General features: G+C 37.8%; 2 protein-coding genes across 3 annotated transcripts; both read left to right on the top strand.

The window, feature by feature from the left end:
- The first annotated feature begins 74 nt into the window (after positions 1–74).
- On the top strand, positions 75–2572 carry LOC119894864 (heavy metal-binding protein HIP-like). 2 transcript variants are annotated; one of them, XM_038707557.1, is made up of 5 exons: positions 93–537; positions 712–774; positions 1680–1763; positions 1874–2002; positions 2089–2572. In XM_038707557.1, exons 1-5 carry the CDS (start codon positions 201–203, stop codon positions 2367–2369), a joined length of 894 nt encoding a protein of 297 aa, XP_038563485.1. In that variant the 5' UTR covers positions 93–200; the 3' UTR covers positions 2370–2572. The 2 variants fall into 2 exon arrangements, with proteins under 2 accessions (XP_038563486.1, XP_038563485.1); XM_038707558.1 differs by lacking the exon at positions 712–774 and having other exon boundaries at positions 75–537.
- Positions 2573–8099: 5527 nt separating this feature from the next.
- LOC119894934 lies at positions 8100–15149 on the top strand. Its single transcript, XM_038707649.1, has 7 exons — positions 8100–8392; positions 8609–8692; positions 9342–9425; positions 11083–11166; positions 11715–11798; positions 12007–12135; positions 12220–15149. The coding sequence occupies exons 1-7, from the start codon at positions 8137–8139 to the stop codon at positions 12498–12500; spliced, it is 1002 nt and encodes a 333-aa protein (XP_038563577.1). The 5' UTR covers positions 8100–8136; the 3' UTR covers positions 12501–15149.
- Positions 15150–15932: the final 783 nt, after the last annotated feature.

Genomic DNA, 15932 nt, shown 5'->3' with positions numbered 1-15932 from the left:
AAAAGTGTTCCACCAGCGTGTAGCAGCTTGTATTTTCTCAGCAGCACAGAGATCAAGCTGAATCACCTGAGTCCTTGAATCAAACTATCAAACAATAACACTTGTTGTTGTTCCCATTCATTCAGCCAGCTGATGTTTAGAGACAATATAAGAAATACCTGCTCTACCACTCTACTTTTGTGAAGACGTGTAGCTGGACAATGAGGGTTTTTGGTTTGCTGCTGTTGCTGTTCGGTCTGTGTGGGTCAGGAGCTCATGGGGAGGGTGGAGGCCTCGGCGAGGTGGGTGAGATCAGCCAGTTTCAGAAGACAGCTCCAAGAGATGCAGATGAGGAATCAACCAAGCAGACCACAGAGCAAACCACCACTGACATCTGGGGTGAGGTGAGGGCACTGAGAGACATGGTGGTGGAGCTTAAAGTGGAGCTGAGGAACATGAAGGCCAGAGTGAAGGACAGCGAGAGCCAGGTGAAAGACCTGAAAGCTGAGCTGATCGTTACCAAAGTGCTGGTGGATCTGCTGCAGAAAGAGAATTCTGGTACAGACTGGTTACTTTTCCTGTTGAGTGTTGTCCTGTAAGAGGTTTACTGAAGTGTGTCAGAGCACTGATGCACTTATTGTGAGCTCCAGAATACCTCTTGATAGAATAATTTAGCAACATTTAATAAAAAAAAAATACACAAACAAAACTCTAGCTTCTTCTGATTTGCAGTCCAAGAAACCAGACTGACTGTCACCGAGAGCATAACAAGTGACCTAGAAAGAAAGAATGCAGGTATTTCACTGACAAACATGATAGTTTAACAGTTTTCATGGTTTATTATTTTCCATGCTATTATTTTAACTTGTGAAAAAGGTTGCACATACTCATTGTTAAGCACAAAATACAGCTGAGGCTGATAGGAATGAGATTAGTTTAGTAGGTATTTGTACAAAATTGTGACCTGCTGATGGCACTACATGAAAAGCTAAGAGGTCACTAAAGTGATTGTAATTCATAATCAGGGGGACATGAATATGTGTATCAAACTTCAAATCAATCCATACAACAGTTTTTGAGATATTTCAGTCGGGAAGAAAGTAGTGGACCCATGTGTTTTGGGCCTCTGGCCTTTTTTTCACAACCTTCCCCTATAATTAACCAAAATATTTGGTTGCCTGAACCAAATCTTAACCACACAGTTTTTTTAAACAGTCATATTGCTTGTTTGGGACAACACAGACAACCTATTTTGTCATTTAGGCATGAGGACTCGTTGGACAGTGAGAGTCAGGGCCGCCGATAAGGGGGAAAAAGGGGAAAGCTTTCTGGAGCCCAGCTGCTAGGGGGGCTCATGCAGTCCAGCGCTAATGTATTATTATATTATTAATATTCACCCTAAATGTAAGCACAGAGAGAGAGCACAGCATGCCTTGACATGAGTAAAGCAAATTTGCAGAGGGAGCATTTACAGGACCTTTTCAGGGGCCCAGTCATTTCTGTGGCCAGGCCTGGTGAGAGTTGAATATGGTTTAATCTTCTCGTGCACATTTATAGTAGTTTCTAGTACATGTTTAAGTTTTGGTTCAACTTAAAAGATGAGGGTCAAAATACTGTGTAAAATCTGTTGTGCATGTTAATAGTTTACTATTTTGATGGCTGCTCTACTCTGTATTTAACTGTTACTGCATTAACTCCAGACTTACAGATCAGACTGAGTAGCAGTGAGTATGAACTTCTTGTTAGCAAGTCCAGGATTGACCAGCTAGAGAGAGAAGATGTAGGTGAGGACTGTATCTTCTTATCCACAACACAGACACACATACAGTACATTACTTTGTTATTCCAGGTAGTTCAAGTTTAATGTCATAAATGTACTTTTTTGTGTAAACAGAGATACCAAAGGTGGCCTTCTACTCAGCACTGACTGATGCAGGAAATGTTGGACCATACAAGACAGACATCACACTGAAATACAGCAAGGTTTTCACCAACACTGGCGATGCTTACAATCCAGCTACAGGTAATGAACTGCAGGTCACATGAGCATGTGTGGTCATGTAAATGTACATTAATCATATGTTAATATTTTTCATTTTTATTCTGTAGGTTTCTTCACAGCACCAGTTAAAGGTGTCTACTCTTTCCAGTTCACTGTGTGTGGTAACCATAAAGGTAATATGGGTGTATATGTGTACAAGAACAAGCAAAGGATGATGTATAATGCAGAGTGGTGGGCCAATGCAGGTTATGAGTATTTATCTAACTCGGTTGTCTTGGAGCTGATAGCAGGAGATGAAGTTCACCTGGTTCTTCCAGCAGGATTTTTTGTCTTTGACAATTTAAATAACCACAGCACCTTCAGTGGCTCCCTTCTCTTCCCACTGTAAGGATGTTGGTTAGGCTGCTGTGTGACTGACTTGTTTGTTATTGGTTACACTGGGGTTCTTTAGAAAATCTTTATACATCTCAGCTGTGCTGCCTCCAAGATAAGACATTTACTGCAGGCGTCAAATAATGTGATTCTGAATCTGACTTCCCTCTTCTGTCTTAACATAAAAACAACGTTCAAATAAATCTAATTCATTGACGGTTTTGGTTTCTGTTTGTTATAATTGAGTGTCTGTCTTTATGTAGAAACTTTACATGAGACACAACTACACTGATGTTCACACACTGTAACTGTTTAGATTAAAATCTGGACCAAACTATGCTGCAAAGCCAGAGTGAGGTTTTATTGATACACTATATGGGGGTGAAAATGGGGTAACGGGGTGAAAATGGGGTAATGACATTTGAAACAACACACGTTATGTACTTGGGTCGTTGGTCTATATATTGTATCTGTACATTTAGCAGGTTTGGAATTATTGTGTTTTTGACAATGTTGACCTAAAACATCTGTTCATGTCCTTCTGAGTACTCTCACTAAGGCAACTTCTGCATTCAGAGATAAAACAATCTCTATGTAGGCTCACTTTCTAACAACAAACATGTTTTGGTATTATACAGTACAAAGCTGTTGAACACAACTGTCAGCACCAGTGGTGGAAGAAGTATTCAGAAGTAAAAGTCCCTGCTCTGCAGAAAAAAGCCCCCTGCCCTGTAACTGATATAATAATGATATATACAGTATATAGGATACATTATAACATTATTATTCTGGTAATGCTGATGCAACAATGCGTAAGCAGAATTTTACTGTTGTAGCTGGTTGAAGTGGAGCTAGTTTTATTACGTTAAACTACTTTATATATATTCAGAGGGTTTAGTTCAGAGGTTCCCAACCTAGGCTAAAGGCCTCTCTAAAGTATCAAAAGATAAATCTGAGGGGTTGTGAGATGATTAATTCTTTCATTTTTGTGCCCTTTCTCTAATCCTTGGGGGTCTTTTGTGAAATATTGGATAGTTTTGGACGTCTTTGAGCCTCAAATAGTTATTTAAATAAAACTATTTGAGAAGTTTTGAAGGGGGAGTGTCTCTTTGGTGGAACTGCTAACAACTCAGACATCTGAAACATGGCAAATTGCCACAACTACACATTGCTTCTTTTTATGGGGCCAAAAAGGTTAACCCAAATTTAGCCAAATTAAGAATGATCTCAAATTAAAGTTATTAAATGAACATTGTATGAACATCAATTGTTTCATGTCATTGCAGGATGATGGATACATGGGTAATTGTGTGTGTAACAGTGTTGTAATGTGCAAAAAACTACAGATAACTACAACTAAAACAGCAACCAAACCAAAGATGGAGTCTGTGGAGAGAAACAGAGGGGAGACAGTTAGCAGAGTGGTCTCTAACCTCAGCCCAGCAGCAGCAGCATCCTGAAGGACGAGAACAAGGAGTTACAAATACTCAACAGGACAATTAGCCCAGGTGCCCAGAGTTACTGCAATCAGCCTCAGCTCTTCACGTGCAAGGGAGAGAGAGATTGTCACATCTGGGCCCTGACAGTAAACTCATAATTTTTCAGAAACAATCCAGAAATCAGGTTAACACACACAATTTCTATTTAGACACCACTAAATTACAACACTCAAAAACTACTCTTACCTTGGCCTAAACATTACATACACAGAAACATGGCTCAGCATGGCTGTGAAAGAGCTGAGGGACAAAGTAGGGAGAGCTTTCTATGCAATAAAATGAAACATTAAAATCTATATTCTAATTGAAATCTGGAAAAACATTTGGACAAAATTTGTACAAGAACCAATAATTCTATATGGCAGCAAAATTGGGGACCAAAACTAAATAATAAATTTGGCAAATGGGACAAAACAATAATAGAATCTTTTCACACTGAGTTCTGTGAGAGCATCCTGCATTTGCATAGAAAAACACCAAATAATCTGTGCAGAGCAGAGCTCGGTCAATACCCCCTTTAACTAAAAATAAATAAAAAAACTTAAATTTTACCACTTAAAATTGTTAACCCCCAGGAATACCATCAAAAAGTCCTAACATACCAGGAGCCAAAACCAGAGAAGAGTCCCCTCAGCCAGCTGGTCCTGAGGCTGTCAGCAGAAACATGTCTAACAGCCTCAGGACAGCAACACCAACTCAAGTGGACCTAACCAAATTATTAACAAGCAAAAAGAAATAAGAAATATATATTGAATACTGGAAAGAAACGACCACAACACAAAGATACAAAATACAATGTTACTTGACCCTAAAAAGATCATTCACAATGGCAAATTACCTGAGCACAATAAATTTTCCTAAACTAAGAAAAATGTTAACAACATACAGACTGAGTGAACACAGCCTGGCCATAGAAAAGGTTCGTCATAGACAGAGCTGGCTACCACAAGAGGAGAGACTCCCAGTGTGACAGAGAACAGGTAGAGACAGAGCTGCACTTTCTAACCTCATGTCCTAAACACTTCACAAACATTTCCCAAATATACCTCAAATTCAACTTTACATCAGACACACAGAAACTCCCCTATTTACTGGGAGAAATGCCAGAATTACCAAATAATTGCAGCAAAATATCCAATCCAATCCAATCCAATCCACCTTTATTTATATAGCACCTTTAAAAACAACACTGTTGACCAAAGTGCTGAACACAGTCTACAAATAAATAACAACATACAATAAAGGCACAACAAAGAAGATTAATAAAACAATAAATCACAAAAAATAAATACAATAATACAAAACTGAAAGGACAACCCTCAAACTGTATTAAAAGCCAAAGAATCGGCTGATCAGCCGATCGGAGCGAACGAGATGGACTGTAGGGCACAAGCAGATCAGACAAATACTGGGGGGCCAAGCCATGCACACAATTAAAAACAAATAAAAGAATTTTAAAATCGGTATGAAAGTGCACTGGAAGCCAGTGTAAGGATTGGAGAACGGGTGAAATATGGGCAAATTTTCGAGATCCAGTTAAAAGACGAGCAGCTGCATTTTGAACTAGTTGTAATTGTGCCATAAGTGATTTGCTAAGACCACTATAGAGTGCATTACAATAATCTAAACGAGTGGTGATAAAAGCATGGATTAAAATCTCAAAATCATGTTGTGATAAAAACGGTTTTACTTTGGCTAGTTGCCTCAGCTGGAAAAAAATGGTTTTCACCACTGCACCAATCTGGGCATCAAGTTTTAAACAACCATTCAACTTGACTCCCAGATTTGTGACCACAGAGCTAATATCTCGGGTTAGCCAACCCAGATCAACAGGACCCGCAGAAGCGGAGTCATTCGGAGTAAGTAATATGAGCTCAGTTTTACTCTCATTTAAATACATAAAATTCATAGCCATCCATGCTTTCACTTCATTCAGACACTCTAAAAGGGTTTTTGACTGACTTAGTGGCACATAAATTTGACAGTCATCAGCATAAAGATGGAACGATACATTGTATCTTCTGAGGATTGACCCAAGAGGCAGTAAGTATATTGAAAAAAGTAACGGCCCAAGGACAGGCCCTTGAGGAACTCCGCACAACAGAGATGACACAGCATCAATAACCTGAACTGAGAAACTCCTGTCTTCCAAATATGACGTAATCCAGGCTAAGGCCAACCCCTTAATGCCCACACAATTTTCAAGCCGAGACAATAAAATTTGGTGGTCGACCGTATCAAACGCAGCTGTAAGGTCCAATAGCAGCAGAGCAACAGTGTCACCAGAGTCTAAAGCCAAAAAAATGTCATTGAGAACCCTCAGCAGAGCTGTCTCAGTGCTGACTTAGTCTGACCTAGACTGAAAAATTTCAGTTATACAATTGTCAATTAAAAATGTGCTCAGCTGCAAATAAGGGAGCTTAGAAATAGGCTGATAATTTGAGAGCTCAAGTCGGTCCAGACCAGGTTTCTTTAACAAGGGTTGAACAACTGCATGTTTAAAATTCATAGGCATGACTCCAGTAATTAGACTGACACTAACAATATCAAGTATGCAGGGCGTCACTGTAGAAACAACAACCTCTTTAAAAAGACGAGGGGGAATCACATCATTGGGGGACCCAGTGATCTTCATTTGACCAATAATTTGTTCTAAAACAGGTAAACTAACAGGCTCAAACTGATTCAACAGTAGAACAAGTTACAGAAATGCCATGGTCATTCAAAGGTGGACCAATAAGGGTCCTAATGCTCACCACCTTATGGATAAAAAAATGAAGGAACTCCTCACACATTTTTGTTGGGTTCTCCAACCACTGGAGTTGTGGGACATTAAGAATAGTTTTGAGGGTATTAAAAAGAACTCGAGGGTTGTGACCATTGGAAGAAATAATTTTAGAAAAGTACTTAATCTTTTCAGCTTTTACAATTTTTTGATAAGAACACCATCTCTCTCTAAGTAAATGAAATGACACTTGGAGTTTATCCCTCTTTCACATTCTTACCGCCCTTCTACACTCGCGAGCGCGAGTGACATCGTTCAGCCAGGGATCAGTTCTCGGTTTAGACAATTTGTTTTTTACGGGGGGCTACAATGTCCAATGCTGCTTGACAAGCAGCATTAAAACTAACACACAGATCTTCAACAGTTGTATTTGGACAGAGAGAGACACAATTTAGATTAAAAACAGAGGAAAATTGAGCAGCATATCTCCTTATGCTACAAATTGAGGACAACCAGCGGAAACTCAGACTAGGCTGATAAATAAATTAAATCATTGTACTGAAAGATTTTCTAATTATTATCATTTTCGTTGTTTGTTATATGAGTAATTGTTACTTGGAAAAAGGAACCCATGAACCATAAATACTTCATGGGTTCATTTGTTTGTTTATTTGTTTTTTAATTTCACATTTGATACTGGATTTTTTTTTCTTTGATACTGATTTTTATTAATATATTGTTGTTTCTTTATGATCCTAAACATAAAATTAGTTCTACACACACATTTGTTTGTTTGGGTTTGTTTTTAAATTTTATTTTATTTTTTTCATTTAGACATACACAGACACACACACATACGAGATTTTTAAATATTCTTTTTACACACACAGAAACAAACACACAGTTTAACTGTTTTATTTATATTTATTTTATTTTTTATTTTTATTTAATGATCTGCGTGAAATAATTGTTCGTTTGTATTATCTTGCTTTGGCAATACTGTTTATTGTAATTCATCCCAATAAAGCAAAATTGAATTGAATTGAAAGATTGGCCAAACCCACACATGACCCCACAGGATGTCACAAATGTCACAATTAGGTCAAATCTATAAAAAATGTATCTAGAGTAAACTGAAACATAAGAAAAATGCTATTAAACCTGTATAATCAAAAATCTAAATAAAGAATTCTATCTCATATTAAGGGAGTGTAAATATTATAATAAGATGTAAAATACTATCACAATGTTCTATAATGTGTGTGTGTGTGTGTGTGTGTGTGTGTGTGTGTGTGTGTGTGTGTGTATTAATAAAAAGGGTATATGCACAGCTGTGACTCCATGAGAGGGTATCACAGTAAAAGTGTTCCACCAGCCTGTAGCAGCTTGTATTTTCTCAGCGGCACAGAGATCAAGTTGAATCACCTGAGTCCTTGAATCAAACTATCAAACAAAAACACTTGTTGTTGTTCCCATTAATGCAGATAGCTGATGTTTGGAGACTATATAAGACAGAACAACTCTGCCTCTGTACTTTTGTGAAGACGTGTAGCTGGACAATGAGGGTTGTTCTTGGTTTACTGCTATTGGTACTCGGTCTGTGTGGGTCAGGAGCTCATGGGGAGGGTGGAGGCCTCAGCAAGGTCAGTGAGATCAGCCAGTTTCAGAAGACAGCTCCAAGAGATGCAGATGAGGAATCGACCAAGCAGACCACAGAGCAAACCACCACTGACATTTGGGCGGAGCTGAGGGCACTGAGAGACATGGTAGTGGTGCTCACGGTGCGTGTGGATATGCTGCAGAGAGAGAATTCTGGTACAGACTGGCTACTTTTCTTGTTGAATGTTGAAAATGTACTTTAGGAGATCTACCGAAGTATGTCAGAGCACCGATGCACTTATGAATACATCTTTACAGTGTATGTGGTATGGAAAGAATAATGTATCTACATTTAATTTAAAAAATGTAATTTTAATTCATTCATTAACTAATACATTTAATAAATAAAATTATCAAACTTTTGTTTTTCAGACCAAGCCACAGCACTAAATTCTTTGGGAATCAGACTGACCGCCACCGAGAGCAAAACAAGTGATCTAGAAAGAAAGAATGCCGGTATTTCACTGACAAACATGATGGTTTAAAAAGTTTCATGGTTTCATATTTTCTATGGTATCATTTTAGCCTGTGTTAAAGGTTGCACATACACAAGGTTAAACACAAAATACAGCTGAGGCTGATGGGAATGACATTAGTTTTGTAGGTATTTGGTCATGAACCATAATTTTGACCTGATGATGGCACTAGATGAAAAGTTAAGAGATGACCAAAGTGATTGTAATTCATCTGGAAGGGGACATGAATATCAAACTTCAAATCAACCCATCCAACAATGTTTGAGATATTTCAGTGTAGACTAAAGTGGTGGACCCATGTGTGTTGACTAATGGCCCCCTGGCCTCTTTTCCCACAACCTTCCCCTAAAATTAACCACAACGTTAAGTCACCTAAATGATGTTATCCACACAGGTGGACGATAAGAAATGACTTATGCAGAGGTGGATAGTAGGCCTAACGAGTTACATTTAATTCCTTACTGCTGACAGAGAACAGTGTCTATTGTGTAGTAGTTTCTAGTACATTTTTAAATATTGGGTCAATAGATGAGGGTCAAAATACTGTGTAAAAGGTGTTGTGCATGTTACAGCTTGCTATTTTGTTGGCTGCTCTACTCAGTAATTCACTGTCATTGCATTAACTCCAGACTTGCAGACCAGACTGAGTAGCACTGAGAGGGAACTTCTCCTTTCCAAGTCCAGGATTGACCAGCTGGAGAGAGAAAATGCAGGTGATGAAGTTTGTTTGTGTTGTGAGCAGTGTTGGGCAAGTTACTCAGAAATTGTAATATATTACTAGTTTCTTATTACTCCTTTAAAAAGTAATATTATTACTGTACTTGTTACTTGGTAAAAAAGTAACTAGTTACGTTCCTCGTTACGTTACTATATTACTTTCCAGTGTTTCCCACAGAATGACAGTGTAGCAGCAGGGGGGAAGGGGGTTGTGCAGCAGCGTAAACAAGAGAGAGAGAGAAAGAGGGAGCGAGCGAGTGAGAGGAGGTGCTGCATGAATGTATAGCCTATTAATACTTTTGTTACATTAGTGCAGGAGCATCTCAAATCTCAAAAAAATTTAATATGGTTGAAAAGTTCATTGTGAGCACCAGAACCAGACTGAGAGATTAAAGACACTTTTTCAGGTTTTTTGATTTAATTAGCTGATAAGAGCTCTTCTCAGGTCAACATTTCTGTATAATAAATAATTTATTCTGAAATTCTAATAAATTTTGGGATATTAGAGTTTTGATTCCATGAGCTGTAAGCCCTAATCATCAAGATTAAAATGAAAAAAGGCTTGAAATAGAAGAAAAAGATTGTATTTTTGAATTAAATTATGAAAGAACACAAACTTTTCCACAATATAAAATTATTTTACAGTAGATGCAGCTATAGGCTACTTGGTATATTTGTCATCAGGAGGAAATGTCTTTTCCACACTCTCTAATGTGTTTCTAATCTTTAACGTCATATTTCTCAATTATTCTCTCTTCTTATCCCACTGTGCCGAGATTAGCTGTAAAACGCCCTGAGATAATCATTTGACACAGGCTCAAGTCTAATGTATTGAAACTGTTCGCTTCACAAGAGGGAAACAAGACTCAGAACAGCCAAACATCTCTAATAGCGAGATAACATCACCTAATAACATCAAACTAGCCTGCAATACTGTCACTTAACTCAAGTGTTACAGCTGCGGGCTCACAAACCTAAAACACTTGTCCATAGTTCACTGTCTGACACTGCTTCTCTCTGTGAATGGCCGGTGAGGTTTACCTCTCCACATAAAAAACTTTGTTCATAACATCAGCTGGTTAGCTAGCTAGTAAGCTCGCTCACTGAGAGGGCGCCAGTGATACAACACAGACAACAGCCCCCTATAATGACAACAAAGAAGAAGAGTTCAATTTTTCTTCTTCTTTAGAGTTTATTAGCGGCTGGCAAACCGGCTGAAAGATGCATTACCGCCACCACGGTAAAAGAGCTTTTGCTTGATTGTTTTGGCTGTTCCAGTCAGAAAGACAGATGGGAAAAGCCGGGGCTTTTGACAAAACATTGGGGACTTAAGCCCAATTAGCCCCCCACCCCCCACCCCCGCTCCGCCTATGGCTTTCAGTAACGCAGCGTTACTTGGATTAGTAACTATAATAGTACTGTTTCAGAAAAGCAATTAGTTACACTACTAGTGACTGGGAAAAATAATAGCCTATTATTACAGTAACACGTTACTGCCCAGCACTGGTTGTGAGCTCTGAATTAATCCTTAAAATCAGTATTGCATGGATAGGGATAATTTAGCTACATTTACTGAAAGATACAGAAGAGTTCATTGTGTTATTTAAAATTATTTCACCATTCACTTACACAAATCAATCTTCTGTTTTTCAGTCCAAGCCGCAGAGCTGAGATCTTTGGGAACTAGACTGACTGCCACCGAGAGCAAAACAAGTGACCTAGAAAAAAAGAATGCAGGTATTTCACAGACAAACATGATGGTTTAATAAGTTTAACGGTTTATTATTTTCTGTGCTATATCTCTGTTAAAGGTAGCATATCTACATTATTGAATTGAATATGAGTTTCCATTTATTTAAAAAGGAAGAATAGCTTTAAAAAGTGTTTAAAATATGATCTATTACAACAGTGACTCTTAATGTGCCGGTGTTTTATAACAGTAGTGTTATAGTGCAGTTTAGATGAGTGTGAGTTTAGATGAATGTGTCACAACTTTAATCCGTAGTTACAGTCATGTCCTGAGTGCATTAGGAACACATCTGTATGAAGTTTCATTCAAAGTATGAAGACAGTTTTTAGCACTTATATAAGAAGGAAGTTAATTTTCTTTGTAATAAGAACGACTGAAATTGTCGTTCTAAAGCTTTTTTTTATTCTAAAAAACATACACTGAAGAAAGATGAGATGAGGGTCGAGATACTGTGTAAAAGGAGTTGTTTGTTTTACAGTTTGCTATTTTCAAGGCTGCTCTGCTCTGTAATTTAATTTCATCGCATTAACTCCAGACTTGCAAACCAGCCTGAGTAGCAGTGAGAGGGAACTTCTTGTTATCAAATCCAGGATTGACCAGCTGGAGACAGGAATTGCAGGTGATGGTAGCTACTTATCAACACACACACACAATTACAGAGCCTGGGTTGTGTACTAACTGGATTTCCCTCCAGTCCACACACCAAACAGACAGCTAGTTGACCACGAGGGGATATTCACTGAATTTGACAAAAAGACTTGTAGTGGATTAGAATCAAACCCCACCTTTGAGGTTAATAAATTAAATGTACTTTTTTGTGTTAACAGAGAAACCAAAGGTGGCCTTCTACACATCGCTGACTGATGCAGGAAATGTTGGACCATACAACACAGAAACAACACTGAGATACAGCAAGGTCTTCACCAACATTGGCAATGCTTACAATCCAGTTACAGGTAATATACTGCAGGTCACATGAGCATGTGTGGTCATGTAAATGTACATTAATCGTTACTCGTTTTTAATTTTCTACTCTGTAGGTTTCTTCACAGCACCAGTCAAAGGGGTCTACTCTATCCAGTTCACTATGTGTGGTCATAAAGCAGGTTATATGGGTGTTTATGTGTACAAGAACAACCAACTCATTATGTTTAACACAGAGCAGAGGAAAGAAGCAGCTTATAGATATCTCACTAACTTTGTTGTCTTAGAGCTGAGAGCAGGTGATGAAATCCACCTGGTTCTCCCACCAGGCCAGTCTCTCTTTGACAGTTTCCATAACCACAACACCTTCAGTGGCTTCCTTCTCTTCCCACTCTAAGGATGTTGTTTAGGCTGCTGTGTGATTGATTTGTCACAATCCCCTGTTATGATTGGCTACTCTGGCATTCTTTAGAAAATGCTGATATAGCTCAGCTGTGCTGCCTCCAAGACAAATCTTTACATTTACTGCATGTGTCAAATAATGTGATTCTGAATCTGACTTTCCTGTTTTGTCTTCAAAAAAAAAAAACAATCAAAGAAATGAAAGATTCATTGAAGTTTTGGATTCTGTTTATTAGTATGTAATTTGTTGTTTAATGATAGATGTATTTCCTTTGCCCACCATAGATCTATACCTGTAGTGAAACCTTAGAGCCCATAGTGAAACTGGGGCCTTGATCAGTTATTGTAAGATAAGACGTTTAAGGTCAGGTAAACAAAAGCTCTCAGACCACATCACCTCTGTTGCTTAGATCCCCAACCCTTATCTCATCATTTTAAACTGAGAATCTAATTCTATAATATTTTAGTGATATTAAATACGGCTAAGAGGCCATAAAGGTAATTTGGATGGCTCAAGTGGCAGAAACCAAAATAACTTAGCTCAAATGCATACCTACAGGTCCCTCATCCCATAAGGGGCTTGGTCTCCTCCAGACACTATCAGTGATTTCAAAAATAAAAAAGCCCCAGATGTTCTGGTCACTAGTGAAACCGGGCTCACAAACATTGTTTTAAATGCAGACATCAGGGAATTATTATTTGCAAAAAGGATCCTGTAGGTAAGTCTGCTGTTAACTTATATCTCCTCAGAGCTTTTAACAGAGGGAAATCAGTTCACAGTTCGGGAACTAAATTTAACATACACAATAAAAACATATAGTTGGCTGCATTGTTAGAAAACACAATATGCAGGCAATAAAAGACAGCACATGACAGACACCCACAAAAAACTGTACAAAATACTACACAGCACCTGCAGTGCTTTCATAAAGTACAAAGATTCTGAAGCTGCATTACTGTGTCAAAACATACGTAAACTGCAATCTTCCAAACAGTTAACCATGCGAAAATCATATGGGACTATGAAGTTAAACCTCAGGGAATCTTTGGTGGACATCTGAATATTAGGAGTCTTCTCCCAAAATGTGATGAAATCAAGGCATTACTGTTGGACTCAAATCTGGACTTTTTATGTTTAAGTGAAAGCTGACTTCATAGTAAAATACCAACATCCTTCATTGAAGTGCCTGGGTATAAATGCTTTAGAAAAGATAGAAATACTGGAAGATAGAATATTTTAGGTCTAATGAAATTGAGTTTGAATGTTTAGGTGTAAATGTATATACAGTATATCTCCAGAGATGCATTTCCAAATTTTTAATTTTCAATCGCCCATCATGTGACACTGAATTTTATGATTATTTAGAAAAATTGCTCAAAGTAATCTCATAAATCAGAAGTTATGGACTTTTGTGATTTTAATATTAATTGATCTGATATAAACATTAGAAAAAAGCTCAAAAGCTGTATGACTAAATTTGATTTTAGCCAGAAAATTGAAGGGCCGACCAGAATTACTAGGTCCTCACAGTCCCAAATTGACCTAAAGTTCACCAACAGGGAAGAACGTAGAGTGAAGACATACAATCTCATTGCGGACAAAACATTGTCTGATAACAACATGATTTTAGCGACTTGGAAACTAACTAAAAAATTTTTTATTATGGTATCCTGAAATCAGATAAATTGGCAATACCAAAACAGGATTTAATGTGCTTGGAAAATGAAGCATGTGACTTGGGATAGCGTTTTGAAAAGTAATGAATGCATGTTGTAATGATTTAATGAATATCATTGACAAAATAATTTACAAGTATCTTAAGAAAATTTGAAACTCTAATAGGAATAAGTTTCTTCCACGGATTAATGCGTCAAATAGAGAAATAATGAAGCAAAGAGATTTAGCACTCAAAGCTTTCATAAAGAGTCAAACAAATACTGTTATGGCCTTATACAAGGGGCTTCAAAACAGTAACTAAAGATCTGCAGACAGCAAAAAAACACTTATTACATTACTATGATAACAGAAGCAAAGGGCAATAATTCGCTGATTTGGAAACAAATGAATAGTTTGCTGAAATCATAGAGTAATTTTAAAATAAATATTCATGAACTTAAAATAGGAAATACAATAATATCAGAAAGTGGACAACTTGCACACGCTTTTAATGAGTACTTTATTGAGTCAGTAGAGGAGCTTGCCAATAACTTTGGACAGACTGGCTGTCCCATGAATAACACTATAAGTGAATCTTGTAGGAAAACATCCTTCGGCCAGACTTCCTTTTCAATCAAGAGAGCTAAGATCTGGAACGTGCTGCCTATTGAGCTAAAAACAGAACAAAATCAACAATTTAAAACTAAACTGAAGAAGTTTTTAAAAGATAATCAGTTGTGTAGTCATGTGTAGATATGTGGGGTGGAGGGAAGGATCGGTGGGTGGTATACATGTATGTGCTCAATTGTTTTACTGTTACTATGCTTAATGTTTGTTGTATATGTAATGTTAAAAGCCCTTCTAGGGATGGACATTGGAAATTAGCAGTAGCTATAAATGCTGTGATGTTGTGCATTGGAAAATTGTTGAACAATTCTCTATGTTTATAACATCTGCCCCTATCAAATAAAATGAAAATAAAAAAGATTCAATATGAGAAACTGGTGTCAATTTAAAGACACAATACAGCTAAGAATACTAGAGTGCTGCTGTGACTGCTGCGAGATTCATGTGCTAACATATTCTAGAAAAGAGGGTGAATAAGACAAAATTTCTAGACACTATTCTTTTTCTTACATGGAGATGTTCTTTGACATAATGTACAACTTATCATTTTGATCAAACTGCTTCCCCAATGTGATGTTTTATTTGATGTCTTGAGATAAGATTGGACATTTCATTCAATTGTCAATATTTATTCAAATTAATAGTTGTGTGTGGTGAGGCAGGTTGGTGGACCCAAATGCAGACACAGGAAACAGGCAGGAACAGTTCAAATGGTTTAATACCAACAAAAGATGAGTCCAAAAACAAATCCAAATGAAGGTGTGGGGAAAAACATGATCCAAAACACAGACAGATATCCAGGGCTGAACGAATAACACAGGAGACAAAACGTATACCAGCGACAATGACCAGACAAGGACTGAAGAGAAACAGCAAACATATATACACCAGGGACTAACGAGCAGGGCGGGAGCAACACAGGTGACAGACATGAGACTAACGAGACACAGGTAGGCAGGGAGAGAGCAGGGGAAAACAGAGAGACAGCCAGGCAGAGGGATACTGGAGGAACAGTCAGAAAACAGGTTACATATCAGAGGAATATAAATAACAAACGAATACAGACAGATAACCAAAGAACAACAACCAACAATGAAAACAGACTGAAGCGGGGATTAAAGAGAACACAGACAAGGAGTAAAC

This window comes from Micropterus salmoides, unplaced genomic scaffold (assembly GCF_014851395.1).
Source record: "Micropterus salmoides isolate LMB-PRFRI ecotype aquatic unplaced genomic scaffold, ASM1485139v1 Ms_hic_scaffold_9, whole genome shotgun sequence".
Lineage (NCBI taxonomy): Eukaryota > Metazoa > Chordata > Actinopteri > Centrarchiformes > Centrarchidae > Micropterus > Micropterus salmoides.
The sequence above is the reverse complement of the archived record's forward strand: the minus strand, read 5'-3'. Positions and strand labels throughout refer to the sequence as shown.